This window comes from Pempheris klunzingeri, chromosome 22 (assembly GCF_042242105.1).
Source record: "Pempheris klunzingeri isolate RE-2024b chromosome 22, fPemKlu1.hap1, whole genome shotgun sequence".
Taxonomy (NCBI): domain Eukaryota; kingdom Metazoa; phylum Chordata; class Actinopteri; order Acropomatiformes; family Pempheridae; genus Pempheris; species Pempheris klunzingeri.
The window spans coordinates 16,503,542-16,518,936 of record NC_092033.1 but is presented as its reverse complement, the minus strand read 5'-3'; the positions used below and the strand labels follow the sequence as shown (position 1 = coordinate 16,518,936).

The window sequence follows — 15,395 nt, the reverse complement described above, 5'->3', positions numbered from 1 at the left end:
AAAGGTATATTGTTTCATTTCTAAAAAAAAAAAAAAAAAAAAAAAAAAAAGGCTCCTTAAACAGCATAAAATAGTGCATTTGTTGGGGACTATTTTCAGTGGCGGATTAATCCACATTTGGCGCTCCAGTATGTGTGGCAGCAGGAAGGTGTATGAGTGACTGAGTCAAAATAAACTACAGTGTGTGTGTGTTCGTGGCACACACTTGTCAGCCAGTGCAACAGTGAGGCACATTGACGTGCTTTTAATGGTTTTTGGACAACAGTGGAGCTCTGTGACACAGAGGAAGAAGACTAAACAGGCTGTGGAAGCTCATATACTTCCTGTTAGTAGGATACAGTCATTGTCTGTTAAATCAGGTTGATGATGTACCTCTTAAACTCTACTGTACCTAGCGGGAGCTCATAAAAATTCATATCGCGCTGCCACAACATGAATGAGGGGGTTGAACCCACAGAAATGTATTTTCAGTGGTCTTGGAGGTCTAAAATTTGATCTGGTACCAAATGTATCACTCTGAATTTTATAAAATGATGCCTCACAATTCTAGAATATGATCATTTGACTGAATTCTGCAGCCATAAAAAACATTTAGGATTTTAAATTTTACATCATCTGATATAGAGCACCCATAATACTAACATACCATTTAACAAAAATGTATACGGAATCTCCCATAAAATATTTCATATTCATATATATATATGTGTGTGTACACACAACATATGCCTTTAATAATATATAGTCATATATAGTGTGCACAGCAGAGTTATGGAGCAGATTTGCACAAATATTTAGCATTTATAAGAAATATATCCACTAGTAATTATTGGCTTACATCACATCAGTACAGGAAAGTGTGTCCACACATTTTAACTGTTTACTGTCGTATAGTAGTTGTTAATAATTACATGCTCGTGTTATGAAGCGTCTGCTACTGTTGATAAACAGATGATGAAGATTCATAATCTAATGCAATGCAGTTGTAATAATATCAAATATGAACATGAACTTTTTTTTAATTTCCTTAATTATATGTATGATATATTATTTATCCATGACGACCGGCCAAACACCACCTGTTGATTAGGCCATGGGATGTAGCTGGAACCTCCCCTTGGTAATCTTAACTATTCATTTTTAGTCAAACTATAGTTGAACCGCTGAGCTCAGCATGGTTCGAGCATGCGTGTACATAATTAATTCACGGTCCCACATCAGGGGATAAAGTGGCCACAAAATGAGCTCCTCTCATCTCAGTCCTAGAAAGCAATCACCGAAGAGGACGTCGCACTTCCGCAGATAGATTTCTCACATTAAGAATATTGTCAAACAAAGCAGCAACAACCATCATAAAAAAAAAAAAATCTAATCTGGATGCATTCATTTGGCCCAGAAAGGCATTGGAGCCAAAGAGGGTGAAAGGTCACTGGCTCTGGCAGTGGAGCGGCAGTCCTCTGCGTGTCCCTGCTGCTCAAGTGAATAATCGCTCTGTTGCAGACACACACAAAGCTTTCCATTTCACTGCAATAACACATTTATTTCCTTGTTTCATTGTACCTTAGTTGGCTCACGCAGAGCTGCGTGCCCAGCACAGGCGTGTGCATGAAACCACCCTTAGGTAATGGATCTGTGCAGCCATTGATTGTATTGGTTTGATGCTGACGCCGCTCTGTCTGAAGGGGAGGGGTCTGCACTGAAACCCCTTCTTTGGGGGTCTAAGGGCTGTTTTTTTTTTTTATGAATGAAGTGAATGCCAGCTATGAATTAACCACACGCTTTCTCAATAAATCCCCCCATGTCTGTGTGTGTGTGTGTCTGTGTGTGTGTGTGTGTGTGTGTCTGTGTGTGTGTGTGTGTGTGTGTGTGGGGAAGCTGAACACAAATGTTTTGTCCAACAGTGTGAATCCTGATGACATCCCTGTTATATTTCAGAGAGCTCACAACGTGGCTCATATTCACTGAGCATGAAGCTACTTTTGCTCGCAGCGGCCAGCGTTGTGCAGTGTTCTGCATGGAGAGCGGGCTATAGGACCGTGGGAAAGGTCCTCCACGTAAGGCACTTTATTCTTTGTGTCTGTTGTTCTTGTGTAATTGATCTCACTCCACATCCACAGCGGATTGCTTCAAAGCCCCAACACTTTTTATGGCTGCACCATTCCGCCGGGTGAAAACACTCCACCCGTCTTGTGCATCATTTTGAACACAATTTCACAAATATTCTGCCTGACGTGTTTGGTGTTTTCAAAAGCTTCAGGATCTCCCCTAGAGTTTGAAATAAAAGCTCGGCGGGCTTTTTTTTTTTTTTTTTTTTTTTTTTTTGAACGAGGCAAGATGAAGGGACAGACTCTTCTGTCTCCACACAGCTCACTGTGTGCACAACATGATGAGGAGGACATGGGGGGTGGTGGTGGGGGGGGGGACGACACAGGAACACTTTGTGAAGGTTATAGAAATATTAACAAACAGGAATGTGGCATGATGGCTGATCATTCAGGTTTGACTTTAAACTGTTGCTCCAAACAGACCGTGAGAACAAGACATCTGATTTATTCCAACATATTGTGCACAAAGGAAATAAGTAAAATACTTGAAAAATCTATTTCACATTTATTTTAAATTAGGCTGCTATTGTTTTCAAAAGTTACAGTCTAAATGCCAATCAGATAAAGTTATTACACCTACATGCAGGCTGAGCACTGTGTGTAATTCTTTTTATTTTTTGCCAGTCAAAAAGGCTAAAAAATAATCAAATGTTTCTTTTCTTTTTTCTTTTTTAAATCCTTAATGATTTGTTGCTTTATTAGGTGTGCCCGCCTGCGTCCATTCCAGCTCCAGTGCTGAGACATACCTCCCTCACATTAAGCAAGTCAGGCTCCCTCATATTTCCCAGAGGTGAACTCTGAATGGCTGTTCAGTGCCCGACAGCAGCGGATTCCATTGAAACGTGTGAAAATGTGAATTTAATTCATAAATGCTGCCTGCCATGTCTGGCCGCCAGCCAGGATTCCGTCTCCTCTCTGTTTTCTCTGGCTGCCATCCAGACACCCCCCCTCTCCCTCCCTCCCTCCCCTCCCCTCCCCTCCACTCCACTCCACTCCACTCCACGCCACCACCACTCCCCCCCCCCCTCACCCGTGTTATCCACCCACGGAGGTGATTTCTTTCTTTTTTTCTTCTTCTTCTTCTTTTTTTTTTTTTTTTACAGCCATCCTCGCTGAGTGGATCCTGGTCTCGGAGTGGGCTGTGGATGCGGTTATTATGCCCACACTCCTCCGCCGAACCGTGCCGCGCCGTCACGCCTCGCTGCCGCACGGTCCTGCCCGGTGCCGCGCTGCGTTCTAGCCGAGTCAGAGTCGGAGCTGCTCGGCGTCCCGCACTCCGCTGTCCCCGCTGATCCTCCTCGTCTCCTTGCGCGCGTTGAGCCGAACCTTCCCGCTGCCCACCGGCTTGTTTGATCGCCTCCAAAGTCCTGCCCGTGGAACACTTCCAAGTGGACAGCGGGCCCGTTTAAGTGGCATTGAAACTATCCCCATCGGCTCCGTCTAGTCCCCCCCCCCCCCCCTCCACCACCCTCTTTTTTTTTTTTTCTTTCTTTCTTGCCAAAAGTCTTTTCTGCTCACCGGGAGAACGGAGGAGCTGCAGCACCGGGAACCATGAGCGGACGCGGGGACGAGGCCGGTGAGAGCTCCGGCTCCCAGGAGCCCACGGGGAGCGCGGAGCCCCAGAAGAGGAGGCCGGGGAGACCGAGGAAGCCCCCAAAAGTAAGTCTGACTTTGTGTCTCCTTCTGAAGGCGCTCAGCCTTGCGGACGGACAGACAGACAGACAGACAGACAGACAGACGTCCTGTCGCTTAGACTCAGAATCAAATCCAGATCTTATGTGCACATTGTGTGACCGAGTTATTGGGTGAAGTCTGGACACTTAGATTCCTTCCACTTGATCAAACCCCACGGTTTGCACAGATCCTCTGGAGTTTTAAAAAGGCGCAGGGTTTGTAATTCATTGTTCCCTGTGGGGCTGCAGAGTGTGCAGCCCTCCATAACTTCTGCCCTCCGTGCACCTTAAGGCTCCTCGGGTCTGAGCGCAGCTTTCTCTCTTTCGAGGAGCGCAGCTGAAATTGTTTTCATGCACTTCGTGTGAGATTCTTCTGCACAAATGATTTGAGGAATGCGCCTGTTTCCAGTCTTGGCTGTGGCCGGTGGCCTTTAATTGACAACACGCGTGAAACAAAAAAAAAAAGAAAAAGAAAAAGAAAAAGAAAAGTGTGAGGGTGAAAGTCATTCTGCAGATCGTCCGTGAGTTGAATCAGAGACGCCATGAAAAGTGAACGTGTTTCTGTGAATGTGTTTCTAGGCGTGATTCACTGGTGAGTCACCAAAGATTCACACCAAAATCACGTCCATTGACACCGCAGGCTGCAGTGTTACTGGTGGAGAGGCAGAGGTGTGTGTTGCGTTCAAGGGGTTTTCCTCAGAATCTCATCAGCATGTGTGTGTGTGTGTGTGTGGGACAGAATATATCACACACTCTGAAGTGGAAGTGCCTGTGATTTGTGTTCGATAATAGAAATATCAAACACAGTGTGAAATTTAGATTAGAAATCCCTCTCATTCATTCTCTCTATGGTGTGTGTGTGCACATGAGCGCACACACACACACACACACACACACACACACACAACCTTTGTCCCTCTTTTGGTCTTGACCCATAAAGCAATGACCAAATGTGTGTGTGTGTGTGGTAGGGTGGGGGGGGGGGGGGTTCAAACTTTTGTTTCCCGTCCTCGACACCCATGTCATGTTCCCCCCTCCCTTTCAGGAACCCAGCGGAGAGCCTGTCCCCAAGCGGCCACGGGGCCGTCCCAAAGGAAGTAAGAACAAGGGCCCCTCCAAGGCGGCGCAGAAGGTGAGGAGCATCAGCACCTAAAGGACACACGCACCGATGTCACATTTGGGGGACAGTCACTGGCTCAGAGTCCTGACCCGACGAATGTGAAACCAAAAGTCAACACTGAGTTATTTTCACTTTCGTCACATATGTAAGACACCGTCACATCCGTAACTAATGTAAGCCGCCATCTTTTCCTAAACCTACCCACCCGATTCTGGTGCCTAAACCTAACGAAGCCCGTCATGTGACGTGTTTCTCAGCAAGCTTTAGCCGGAAAGCGTAACTGGACGGTGCATGTTTGTTATTGCTAACCTTACCATGGAAAGAGAACGGGTAGTTTTGATGCTCAGGCAAGACCAACAGCTTCAAATGGCGTGTGAAAAGCGTAAAACGTGTGGACTCGACACACAAAATGTCCTTAAAAAGCTCTGGGTGTATGGCTGTTTAAGGGACCAACAACAGCATGGTTCCACTTTTTCACATCTGATTGACGTCTTCAATTGGGACCATTCGCATCACATGTATAAGAGGAAGAAAACACCGTCCTAAATGGTGAGAACGTAACAACGCAGCAGATTTTCGTAAATGCAGGTCCTTTAGGTGCCAGTCTCCACAGCCCTCGCTTCTCTCAGGCCACCGTTTCACCCAAATGTGACTTTGTTTCTTAGGTTCTTTGCCTTTTCTGTGCAAAATACAGCATCGCTTTATTTAAGGTAAACAGTTTTTTGAAGCAGAATTTGTGTGTTTGCGTTGCTTTAATCCTAATCTGCCCATATGATGTGAGATTAGTCTACATTAGAGGGAGGACGTTGCAACATTTTGTCATCTCGTTTGAATGAAAATCTCAGAAGAACACTTGATGCTCTGACTTTTGGTTTGCGCTGCGCTTGAGCTGCAGACTTTATCTCAACCTCACTGTAACCTTAGTTACAACACAAAGCATTCTAGCTGCTTCCTTAAGTGGCTGAAACCCCACTGCAAAGCGCACACACACACACACACACACACACACACACCAACACACACACATTACGCACACAAACACTCTCTTTCCAGTGGGGACTTCCCATTGACACAATGAATACTGTAACTAAAGAATACTAACCCATCCTTGACCCCAACCCTAACCTTAACCATCACTAAACAAAAGTTTTGACACTTTTTGTTTTATAGATAACAACAACATAGTTTAGAAAAACTTAGTGGGTCCCACACTGTGCGTCTAGGACCCGCAAAGTAAGTAATACACACACACACACACACACACACACACACACACACCCTTGTATTTGTGAGAACCCTCTTTGACCTAATGCATTCCTCGGCCCCTTACCCCAACCTTAACCTACCACACCACCACATTGCCTGTCAAATTGGTACTAACAAAGATATACAAAGCTGTACAAGTGTACACACACACACACACACACACACACACACACACACAATGTTCCCAGTGACAATGGCATTAAGAGGAAACCTCTGGTTGCCTGCAACGCTGGTGTCCTGCAAAAGGTCTCGTGCTGAGTTCATGTCAGAAATGAGTGGATTTAAATATTTTTGAGGTCATACTTCGATTTTTTTTTTCTTGTTCAATGAAAAGAAGTTGTGTTGTAAAAAAGCCTTTTATATTCCAAGCTTTTATAGCACCAAGACTCAGATACCTCGTTGGCGCTGGTAGTGAAACGTTTTAAACAACACCGAGCCTACAGACTGTAAATGTTGTCCGATCACGGCTGGAATTATACTTCTATATGTTGTGTTCACACGTAAAAGAAAGATATCCAGTTGGCACCTGTGCACGGCCGGTAATGGAGAGTCCCGCAGTAGCTTGTTCCACTCAATAAACAACATCTCCCAACAATGAGAACCTGCTCAAGGCTGTAAAACGCAACTGCAAACACGAACTTTTAGGAAAACACAGGTACAGACCTGCACCGTATTTGTGCCTCTGCGCTGAGAGAAACATGCAGCCGTTCCTCAATGGCACTCTCACCCACTTGTGTACATATTTCCACAGAGAGGAGACAGAGTGCATGAGAGATAGAGTTGATGAATGAGAACAGATTAAAGTGGCAAAGATGATCCGGAGAAAAGCTGTGGAATTTTACAGCAATATCCCACCTAACTTTCGGGGCACTGTACATCTCAGCGAGGTCTCGGCAAGTCCCCGCGTCTTCATTCATTAGCTAGATGAAGCTGTGTTAGGCTCATGATGACAGCAGCCTTAGTGCTCCCTTGCCACCACGAACCACTGTAAACATTCCCAGCACTTTGAAAAGTGAACCACTCTGCTCTCGCCATAATCCAGTCTCATCTCATCTGGCATTGTTATGATAAACACTGAAGATATCAATCTTCCCAGATGAAAGGAGCCCTGGGTCAGCCTACACCTTTAACATATACCCTTTGAAAGTTCACTTCCGCTCCCCATATCAATCACTTCTGCAATCTCTGGCAGATATCATGGCAGCTTGGAGGAAGAAACAATTGCACTGCACATCTTCACTGGACTATTGCTGACCTTACTGCAAAATACACCACTCTGACAGAACAGGGCATTATTTATTGGAAGTGTCAGGTTTAAGGTTGAATAGAGGGAAATGAGCTTTTTTTTTTTTTTTTTTTTGCTGAAATCGGAGATTGTCCTCACCTTAAAATCAGCGGGATCAGTCATTTGTTTAAACAGTTTACATAACCTGCTGACATGGCTTTGGGAATAAAGCCAGTTTTGTGATGACTTCCCGTAGGGTGTCCGCGTAGGCGAACGCGCAGACGTAGGTGAAGGGCGCGAAGGCCTCAGTGTGCTTCGAGCAAAGGAAGGTCTTGTGAAGTGGTGCATGGTTTTCCGTTCTGAATGGACGCTCTCGAAGGCAGGCAGAACTAGGCTCGTGGCGACTGGGTCATGTGCTCCCATTAGGGTGATTTTAGCTTCTATCGGAACTAAGATGGCAGAAAAATATGTTGTGAAGATGATTTGGAGCACGAAGGATAAACATAGACCATTAAAAGGGAACCACTGTTTGAATATAGGAGATATTATAGATTAGTTATATTAATATCAATATTATTATTCATTATATTATTATTATTAGTTAATTAATAATTCGTGTTTACTGCAAAACCCACCCTTGTTTACTGTGCTGTCGTGCTAAGAAGGCTTCAGCGTTCGGCTCGAGTCGCCTCTCCGCCTGTGCACAGCCTCTCAGAGCACGGCTGCAGACGCTCAGTCTTGTTAGCACGTGTGTGTGTGTGAACGGGACCACACTGAAACAAAGATGCCTTCTCCAAACCTCCCCACTGCTACCGTTGCATAGCTAAACACTAGAGTCTGACCTTGAAACCCTGCTCTAGATAATGGTCATATTAATATTTGCGTATGGTGATTTATGCTTGTTTTGGAAGGCGATCCTGCCGAAAGGGGTGTCAGATCCCCGGGCATTAAGGGCTGCTGCAGACATGCTGTCTCTCTCTCTCTCTCTCTCTCTCTCTCTCTCTCTCTCTCTCTCTCTCTCTGCTCAGACATATAAAACACACTGATGATTAATTGAATAGGGTGTTGTCTTTCAGACCATTAAATCTCCCCATGAAAAATGCAGCATCCCAAACTGAGAACTGGGATTACAGTACACAGATTGGCTCGCCAGCAAAGTGATGTGTCATGATAGAGACCCGCTAATGGACGTCACATGACAAGACATCGTTATTGTGTTGCAGCTTAATACGTCAGCGATTCTCTTAGATGGGAAGGTCATAACCACCCGTTGCTCCTGCTCAAAAACACTTATTTCCTTTCATTTTATTCAATGACAAAGATTTGAATTTGAGAACCTTATTTGTTTTCCGGTTAATGCACACTAGGCGTTGGCCATGGTAGTGACATATATTGATATGGGTATTGATAATGATGATCCCACTGATGTTTTGACCACACTCAATGCAATGCAAAGTTCATTTAAAGGGTTATTTGCTTTCATTGTGGTATTGGATGTTATTCTATTATGTCGGAGGTAATGCAGTATGTTTGGTTACAGTTTATACTCACGTAGAGAGTAGGTAATATTGGATGCAGATATTAAGAATAAATATGCTTTGTCGCCTTACAATGATAAGATAAGATAAGATATTCCTTTATTCGTCCCGCGACGGGGAAATTTACAATGTCAGACAGGAGGAGATATAAAAAAAAAAAACATAGGTACAGCTACGGTAGAAAAAATAGAAACGATGTAGTGTACAAGTGGGAGATATTACAAAGTATTGCACATTGTGAGGTGAGGTAAAAGGGATATATAAATAAATTGCACAGTTGGTGTACATTATAGTGCGGTTATTGTCAGCTTGGAAGAGCTTTACAATGTGGGAAAAGGCAACTGGATGCAGTGAGTAAATGAAGTGCATCAAACATTACACAGATATTATGTTGGGTCTGAACTAAACCATGAAAAGACACAATAACACAAACAGACTCACCGATTGAGGCAGTCGTAGACGAGCAATGCCTGTGTTCTGCGAGGTAAAATGACTGTTTTCATCAATGGAGTGTGGCTTTGAGGACAGAGACATAATGGCAGTCTCTGGTTAGGACCACACAGGTCTCTCTCTACAAGGCTCCCTCACAAACTGTTGTCACATATAAGAACCCGAGCCGGTCAGTGGCAAAAACAAGCATGTGTAATGCGTGCACTTTGACGGGTACAGTGCCCCAGAGGTTTACATTGAAGTCACTTAGGTAGGTATGGGACGTGCTCGGCCGGCCAGATCTGCTCGTTACACATTATGGGTTTTGATTGTAGAGAAAAAGATGAAATAAAATGGAATGATTTCAAATTGATTTTACAGGGTTAGGGTTAGGGTTGTGTGGAGTTTGTTATGGAGAGTTTATCAGTTTGACTGTAAAAATTTCTGTAAAGCAGCCCGGTGCCATGTATAAAAGACCACTGCTATGGACGCCATGAAATTATTTTAAAATCAATAAAATTGTTTTTTAGTCAGTATTTTGTCTCAAACTATTGATTTTTTTTAGTGCCAAGCTATGTAATGAGTGGGATAATGTAGTTAAAATGTAGTTAAAATTGCAAAATTGATATTAATTATCACTTTTTAGATCATTTAGTTAGACTGAGGTAATGATGGAGAATGACAAACGCTGATATTTGTTATCGTAACTATTAGTCCCAGATGTTTATGCGCGGGACAGAATTAAACACAGGATTAAATGGTTTCTGAACACGTACCAACCACTTCCAGCCAATCACCATGTCATCATGTGTACCGTCATCTGTCAAAGCAGAAGCCCGAGCAGCTCTGGCTGAGCACATCCTACAGCAACGGAGGTGTTCTACTGGGCTGATTCACAAACTGTTTGTACTTACCAGTCATCTCGAACCCTCAACAATTGTAATGGTAGATTTTTTTTCACCACGGGGGACATGGCTGTGAGCCACTACAATGAATGGATAGTCAAAAAAAAAATTAAAAAAGAGACTGTCTTTGCATTAGTGTGGATATGGACTATGAGATCTTCTGTCCTGTGTTTTTTTTTGACTTTGGGTTAGTTGAGGTGTTGAAACACTCCACCTGCAGCCATGTGACCAGGCTGGGTGGCTTGTACTCATTGTCAGGCTGACAAAGAAGCTGGTGTTGTTTACTGAGCCAAATGGCTGCAGAAAGCCACACGTGCCCCACCACCACCACCATATCACTGATACCAGCCTTTTGCTGGTCATCGTCTGCAAAATTCATCGCAGCTCAGCAATTTGACTAAGATTTCACCTGACTGCCTGCCAATGGAGAGCCATGGAGCCTGGATATATCACATGAATTATTGACGCTAGTCTGGTCTTGTTAATTGTGGATGACTTCGGGCCTTGGCCTCCTGGCTGCATTAGGTAGTGTGCAGGGCCCAATCTCTCCCAATTCCCACAAATGTCAAATCATTCTGTTATCTTAGAAGAAAGGTAATTCCCTCCCCTCAAGCCAAACACACAGGGACATTCCAGTTGGAGGTATCCATTTCACAGTAAGGGAATGCTCTGTAAACATACCCACTTGGCGATTTTCTCACTTAGACCGTGTCCATGCTAATGTGGACATATACATAATACATTTTATAATCTCTTTGTTTCAAACTGCCATTTACTAGACCAAAAGGGCCGAGACCACTTTTCAAAAACAGCTTTGCGAAAACATTACAAATACATTTACAAATGCCTCGGTCATATTGTTAATGGAGCTTTGTACAGCGGAACTATTTTTAAACCTCGGCCCTTTTTTAAATACTTTGGATTCGAAGTGATGAGTAGGTACACAAAGTTTTGGATCAATAGATCGCCTCAGCTGACAGTTGCATAATCCAAGTACGCCCAATCCAAGTACGCCCATTAAAGTGCTTGTTTTTGCCACTGACAGGCTCAGAGTGTTGTTAGAAGTGTCTGACAACATTCTGGAGAAGGTGCCTACAGAGACACTTTTTGCTCAACCAGAAAAAGCAATTAGATCGTTCTCCTCAGAGCCACCAGACTCCATCGACCAAAAACAGAACGTGAACCAACTTGAACCACTGCCTTGATCAATTTTTTTTTTTTTTTTGTGGTATTGTGTGGCTATGGTGTTTTATAGGGTTAGTTCGGATCCAACACAAGAAGCAACACACAATAGCCGTCATTTCAAACCCAAAATATGTAAAAATGGGGCTCAGGTGTAAAAATACTGACATGGAAAATTGATTGGGGACATATATTTATGTTGAAAAGACATTTAAAAGTGCATTTTGCACGATATGGGACCTTTAATACTGGCAGACCTAATGGCTGTGATAGGTCAGAATTTCATTGAACAAGACAACTAAAAAACAGTAAGTATAAATGAGATACTCCCCTGGAAATAAATACATTTTTATATGTAATTATTGCCACAGCCCCTTTCTCCAAAAGCAGTGACTGAAGTGTTTTCTTACGCACTGAGCATACACACAGCTGAGCGTGCTCCATGCGGCTCCTTAACTGTACTGTAAGTCAAGCTTCTTATCTGTTAGGTGACTCCATCGACAGTGATCCACTTATTTCCACTTGAATGGCATAAAATTTTGCTGGTGAAATATTACTCCCTGCTAATAAAGCAAACGTTCGTTGTAATGTCACTGAGATTTGTTGGACACGGCAGGTCAAGACACTGGGAAAGTCCCATATATGTTACTGATACAGTGCTGTAGTAGAATAGCCAGGTCACAGTAAAACCTCAAAGTGTTTTGCACGTTTCGTCTGTTTTACATACTGTGTGCTCAACACCATGCTGTATATTTGATAGTGTTTTCCTTCCTTTCAGGCAGTCACTGCTCTCTGCTGATTTAAGTACACTATGAAAGCCAACTTGTAGAGACTTGCGTTAGACAATCTACCCAAGTGAACATGTCTGATTTTGACACAGTGACATAACTGATGTATGGTAATGCAGCGCCAACATTTCAAAACAATCTGAACTGCATTATCGTGCAACGGCGGCGTAACATAGCCCTAACGACAACGACAGTCCGTCCCGTCTACTTCGTTTCATTAATCTGGATTCGTTCATTAAACTGGTTGCAAACCAACCTTCTTTGGAGGGGAAAACAAGACTGAGCTGTAAGTTATTTTACCCAAACTGTCTGTTGTGGACGTCCATTCCAGTACAGTACACCGGGCGGTTCGATCCCCGGATCCTTCAGTATGTCTAAGTGTCCTTGGGCAACACACTTAACCCCAAATTGCTCCTGAAACTGTACTTCATCGCATGAATGCGTGAATGACCAGGGTCTTGTTGCGGAATTAAGTTCTTCTCGTATGAATGGTGTGTGAAAGGGTGAATACGAATGTGCCGTTGAAGTGCTTTGAGCGACTGAAAGGACTAGAAAGGCCCAATACAGATACAGTCCCATTCACTATTTCCACACCCACTTTCTACTTCACCTTTTACCTACTGTACTGTGCACACAGTCTTCCTGTGGAATAAGAAATGATCAGTAACATTACTCTTGATTTTAGTTGCCCCAAAGGATTACATTGCATATTAAACTAAAAATAGGACCCAGGTTTATAAATACTGAAATGATCCTTTAACGGAAAACAAAAGCTGCGTAGAAAGCATGAAAGATGCTGGAATATTGACATAATGGCCATTATGTGGGGCTTTCTGACTTTTTATCATTCACACTCATTACAAATGGCTGGAAAATGATTGATACATTTTTATGAATGTTACAAACACCCAGAAGTAACTTTGTGTTGTCAGGATTTGATCCATTATGTTCAGTAAAGAATAAAAGCGTCATGATGACGTGTAGCAATAAATGATTTGTGTTCCATTCACATTCCACTGGGCCCCCAAATGAGAAACCCCCCACTATGCATGGTGTCTAAGTGCTGGTGGTACATTCATGGGACAAACACATTCAAATATCTTAAAATGCTGTTTTGACTCCTAACACCTTAAAATGTCACTTTTTTTTTTTTTTTTTTTTTTAATCTTGGCTGATCAGGTGTTTAATATCAAGTGTTCATGTAATGATTGTCTTTAAATGACAGTAAGGATAAAGACTGATTATGTTGCTCCAAATCTTTGTCTTCACAGAAAGCTGAGACAACCGGGGAGAAAAGACCCAGGGGGCGACCCAGGAAATGGGTGAGTCAGTGGTTCTCTTAAGGTCTGACGGGACTGTAAAATAAGGAGTTGTGCTAATTGATGAAATCTATTTGTGGCAGGAAGCAAACGTGCATGTCAGAGAAAAAGAAACACTTTTGAGGGAGTGATTTTATTCTTCCACATTTGTGTCTTATCATTCAAAAGCATGTTGTTACGTCAAGATTTCTTTTTGCTTGTTGCCTTTATTGGACAGCGAAGAGGCAGACAGGGCATGCAACACTGGTTTCTGATTATGACCGTGCAGCCGTGCATCATGCGCTGCAACCACTCAGCTGCCAAGGCACTCTGAACACTTCTGTATTTAATGCACATTGAGACAGTTTCACTGTCTGAACATTCTGTGGTCATTTCTCATTATTACCTTTCATTATGTGGCTTGAACACATCCAGAGTTTCCTCTCTGATTGTTGCCGGCGTGCGTGCGTGCGCTCACGGAGATCTCCGAAATGTTTGTGTTATCAGTCAAAGAAAATGTTTACTCTCCAAGCTGACCACAGGAATATTTGAATAATTCCACTGACAGCTTGAAGGCCTCAGTGTTTATCAGCTCCAAAGTAACAGGCCTGATTGATAGTGCGGGGAAAAGCAGCCGGCAGTTAGAAGTGCCACCAGGAAGGGCGAGGAGAGATGCGGGGAATGTGAACTTTCTCCTGTATATATCATGTCAGCATTTGGGTCAAAGGGGGGAAAAAAAAGAGGCGAAAGCCTACAAGATCAGAGCTGGATACGTAAAGTGTGCATTTTTAGAGTTATTTTCATGCGCCGGAAGGAATGGTGTGTTTCAAGAATCATCTGTTAGCGTGTTTAGTTTATCATCCACTGTCCACAGTCTGCTGGTTTACTGGTGTGATTATATTATATTATATTGTATTTCTCATAAATGTGGTAGTTGTGACTCTACTGGTCAAGTGAACTTTGCACCCATATCCTCTAGTGTAGAGACTTGGGGCACACAGCTTTCCAAATATAAATGTGTAACATGATTTTAATGTTCATCATGTCAGACTCAGAATCAGAATCAGTATTTATTGCCAAGCAAGTTTCACATACAAGCAATTTGTCTCGGTATTTTGGTGTCATAGAAATAAGAAAGTACAGTTGCACAGTTATTCAACCCACATTGCAAATTAGGTGTGTTGTACAAACTTTCAGCTGTGTTCAATGAACAGCTCAAAAAGGAACAATTTAAATAGCTCAACACAACTAATGTCACAGGTGGTTTCTCTAAATTCATCACAAAATGCCACTTTTAATGACAACTGCCGTCTTAAAATCATTCAAACCCTCAAAATCATAGAATCCCTCCTAAGAACACTCATTTGTAAATCAGGTGTCGTCTCAAACACACCTGATGCAACTAATCAATCGACCTATTAGTAGCATCAGGTGTGCTTGAGATAGAACTCATGAAATACTCGGACTGGCCAGGGGTTTGTTCACAGTGGCGTTTGGTGGCATGTTAGAAATATGGGTGAGTCAAGAGAGTTGTCTAATAAGATAAGAGAGGAGATCGCTGCCTTGCACAAACAAGGAAAAGGATACAAAAATCTACGAGTTAACTGCATAGGAATCACAGTGCCAATCACATTTATGGGAAATATGCAGGTTGACATAAACCAGAATTTAGCTTTAATCATTAATTACGTTTGCAAGTAAAGACAAATGACCAACAATGAAGTAAAAAAAGCTGTGGACACCAGATGGGGAAAAACACAAGATTCAACTTACGCAAATTGTAACTGTGTCAACTACAAACTATCAAATCAAAATAAATTTCTTTTTATTTTAAAGCTAAAAAAAATACATTTCCAAGGAAATGGA

General features: G+C 42.9%; 1 protein-coding gene across 1 annotated transcript in view; it reads left to right on the top strand.

Moving 5' to 3' along the window:
* Positions 1–3,654: 3,654 nt before the first annotated feature.
* Positions 3,655–15,395, top strand: part of hmga2 (high mobility group AT-hook 2) — a 36,703-nt gene continuing 24,962 nt past the window's right edge. Inside the window, exons 1-3 of the mRNA XM_070853918.1 lie at positions 3,655–3,764; positions 4,824–4,910; positions 13,503–13,553. Of these exons, the coding sequence (XP_070710019.1) occupies positions 3,657–3,764; positions 4,824–4,910; positions 13,503–13,553 (246 nt within the window). The 5' untranslated portion in view covers positions 3,655–3,656. The remainder of the gene's footprint in view (positions 3,765–4,823; positions 4,911–13,502; positions 13,554–15,395) is intronic.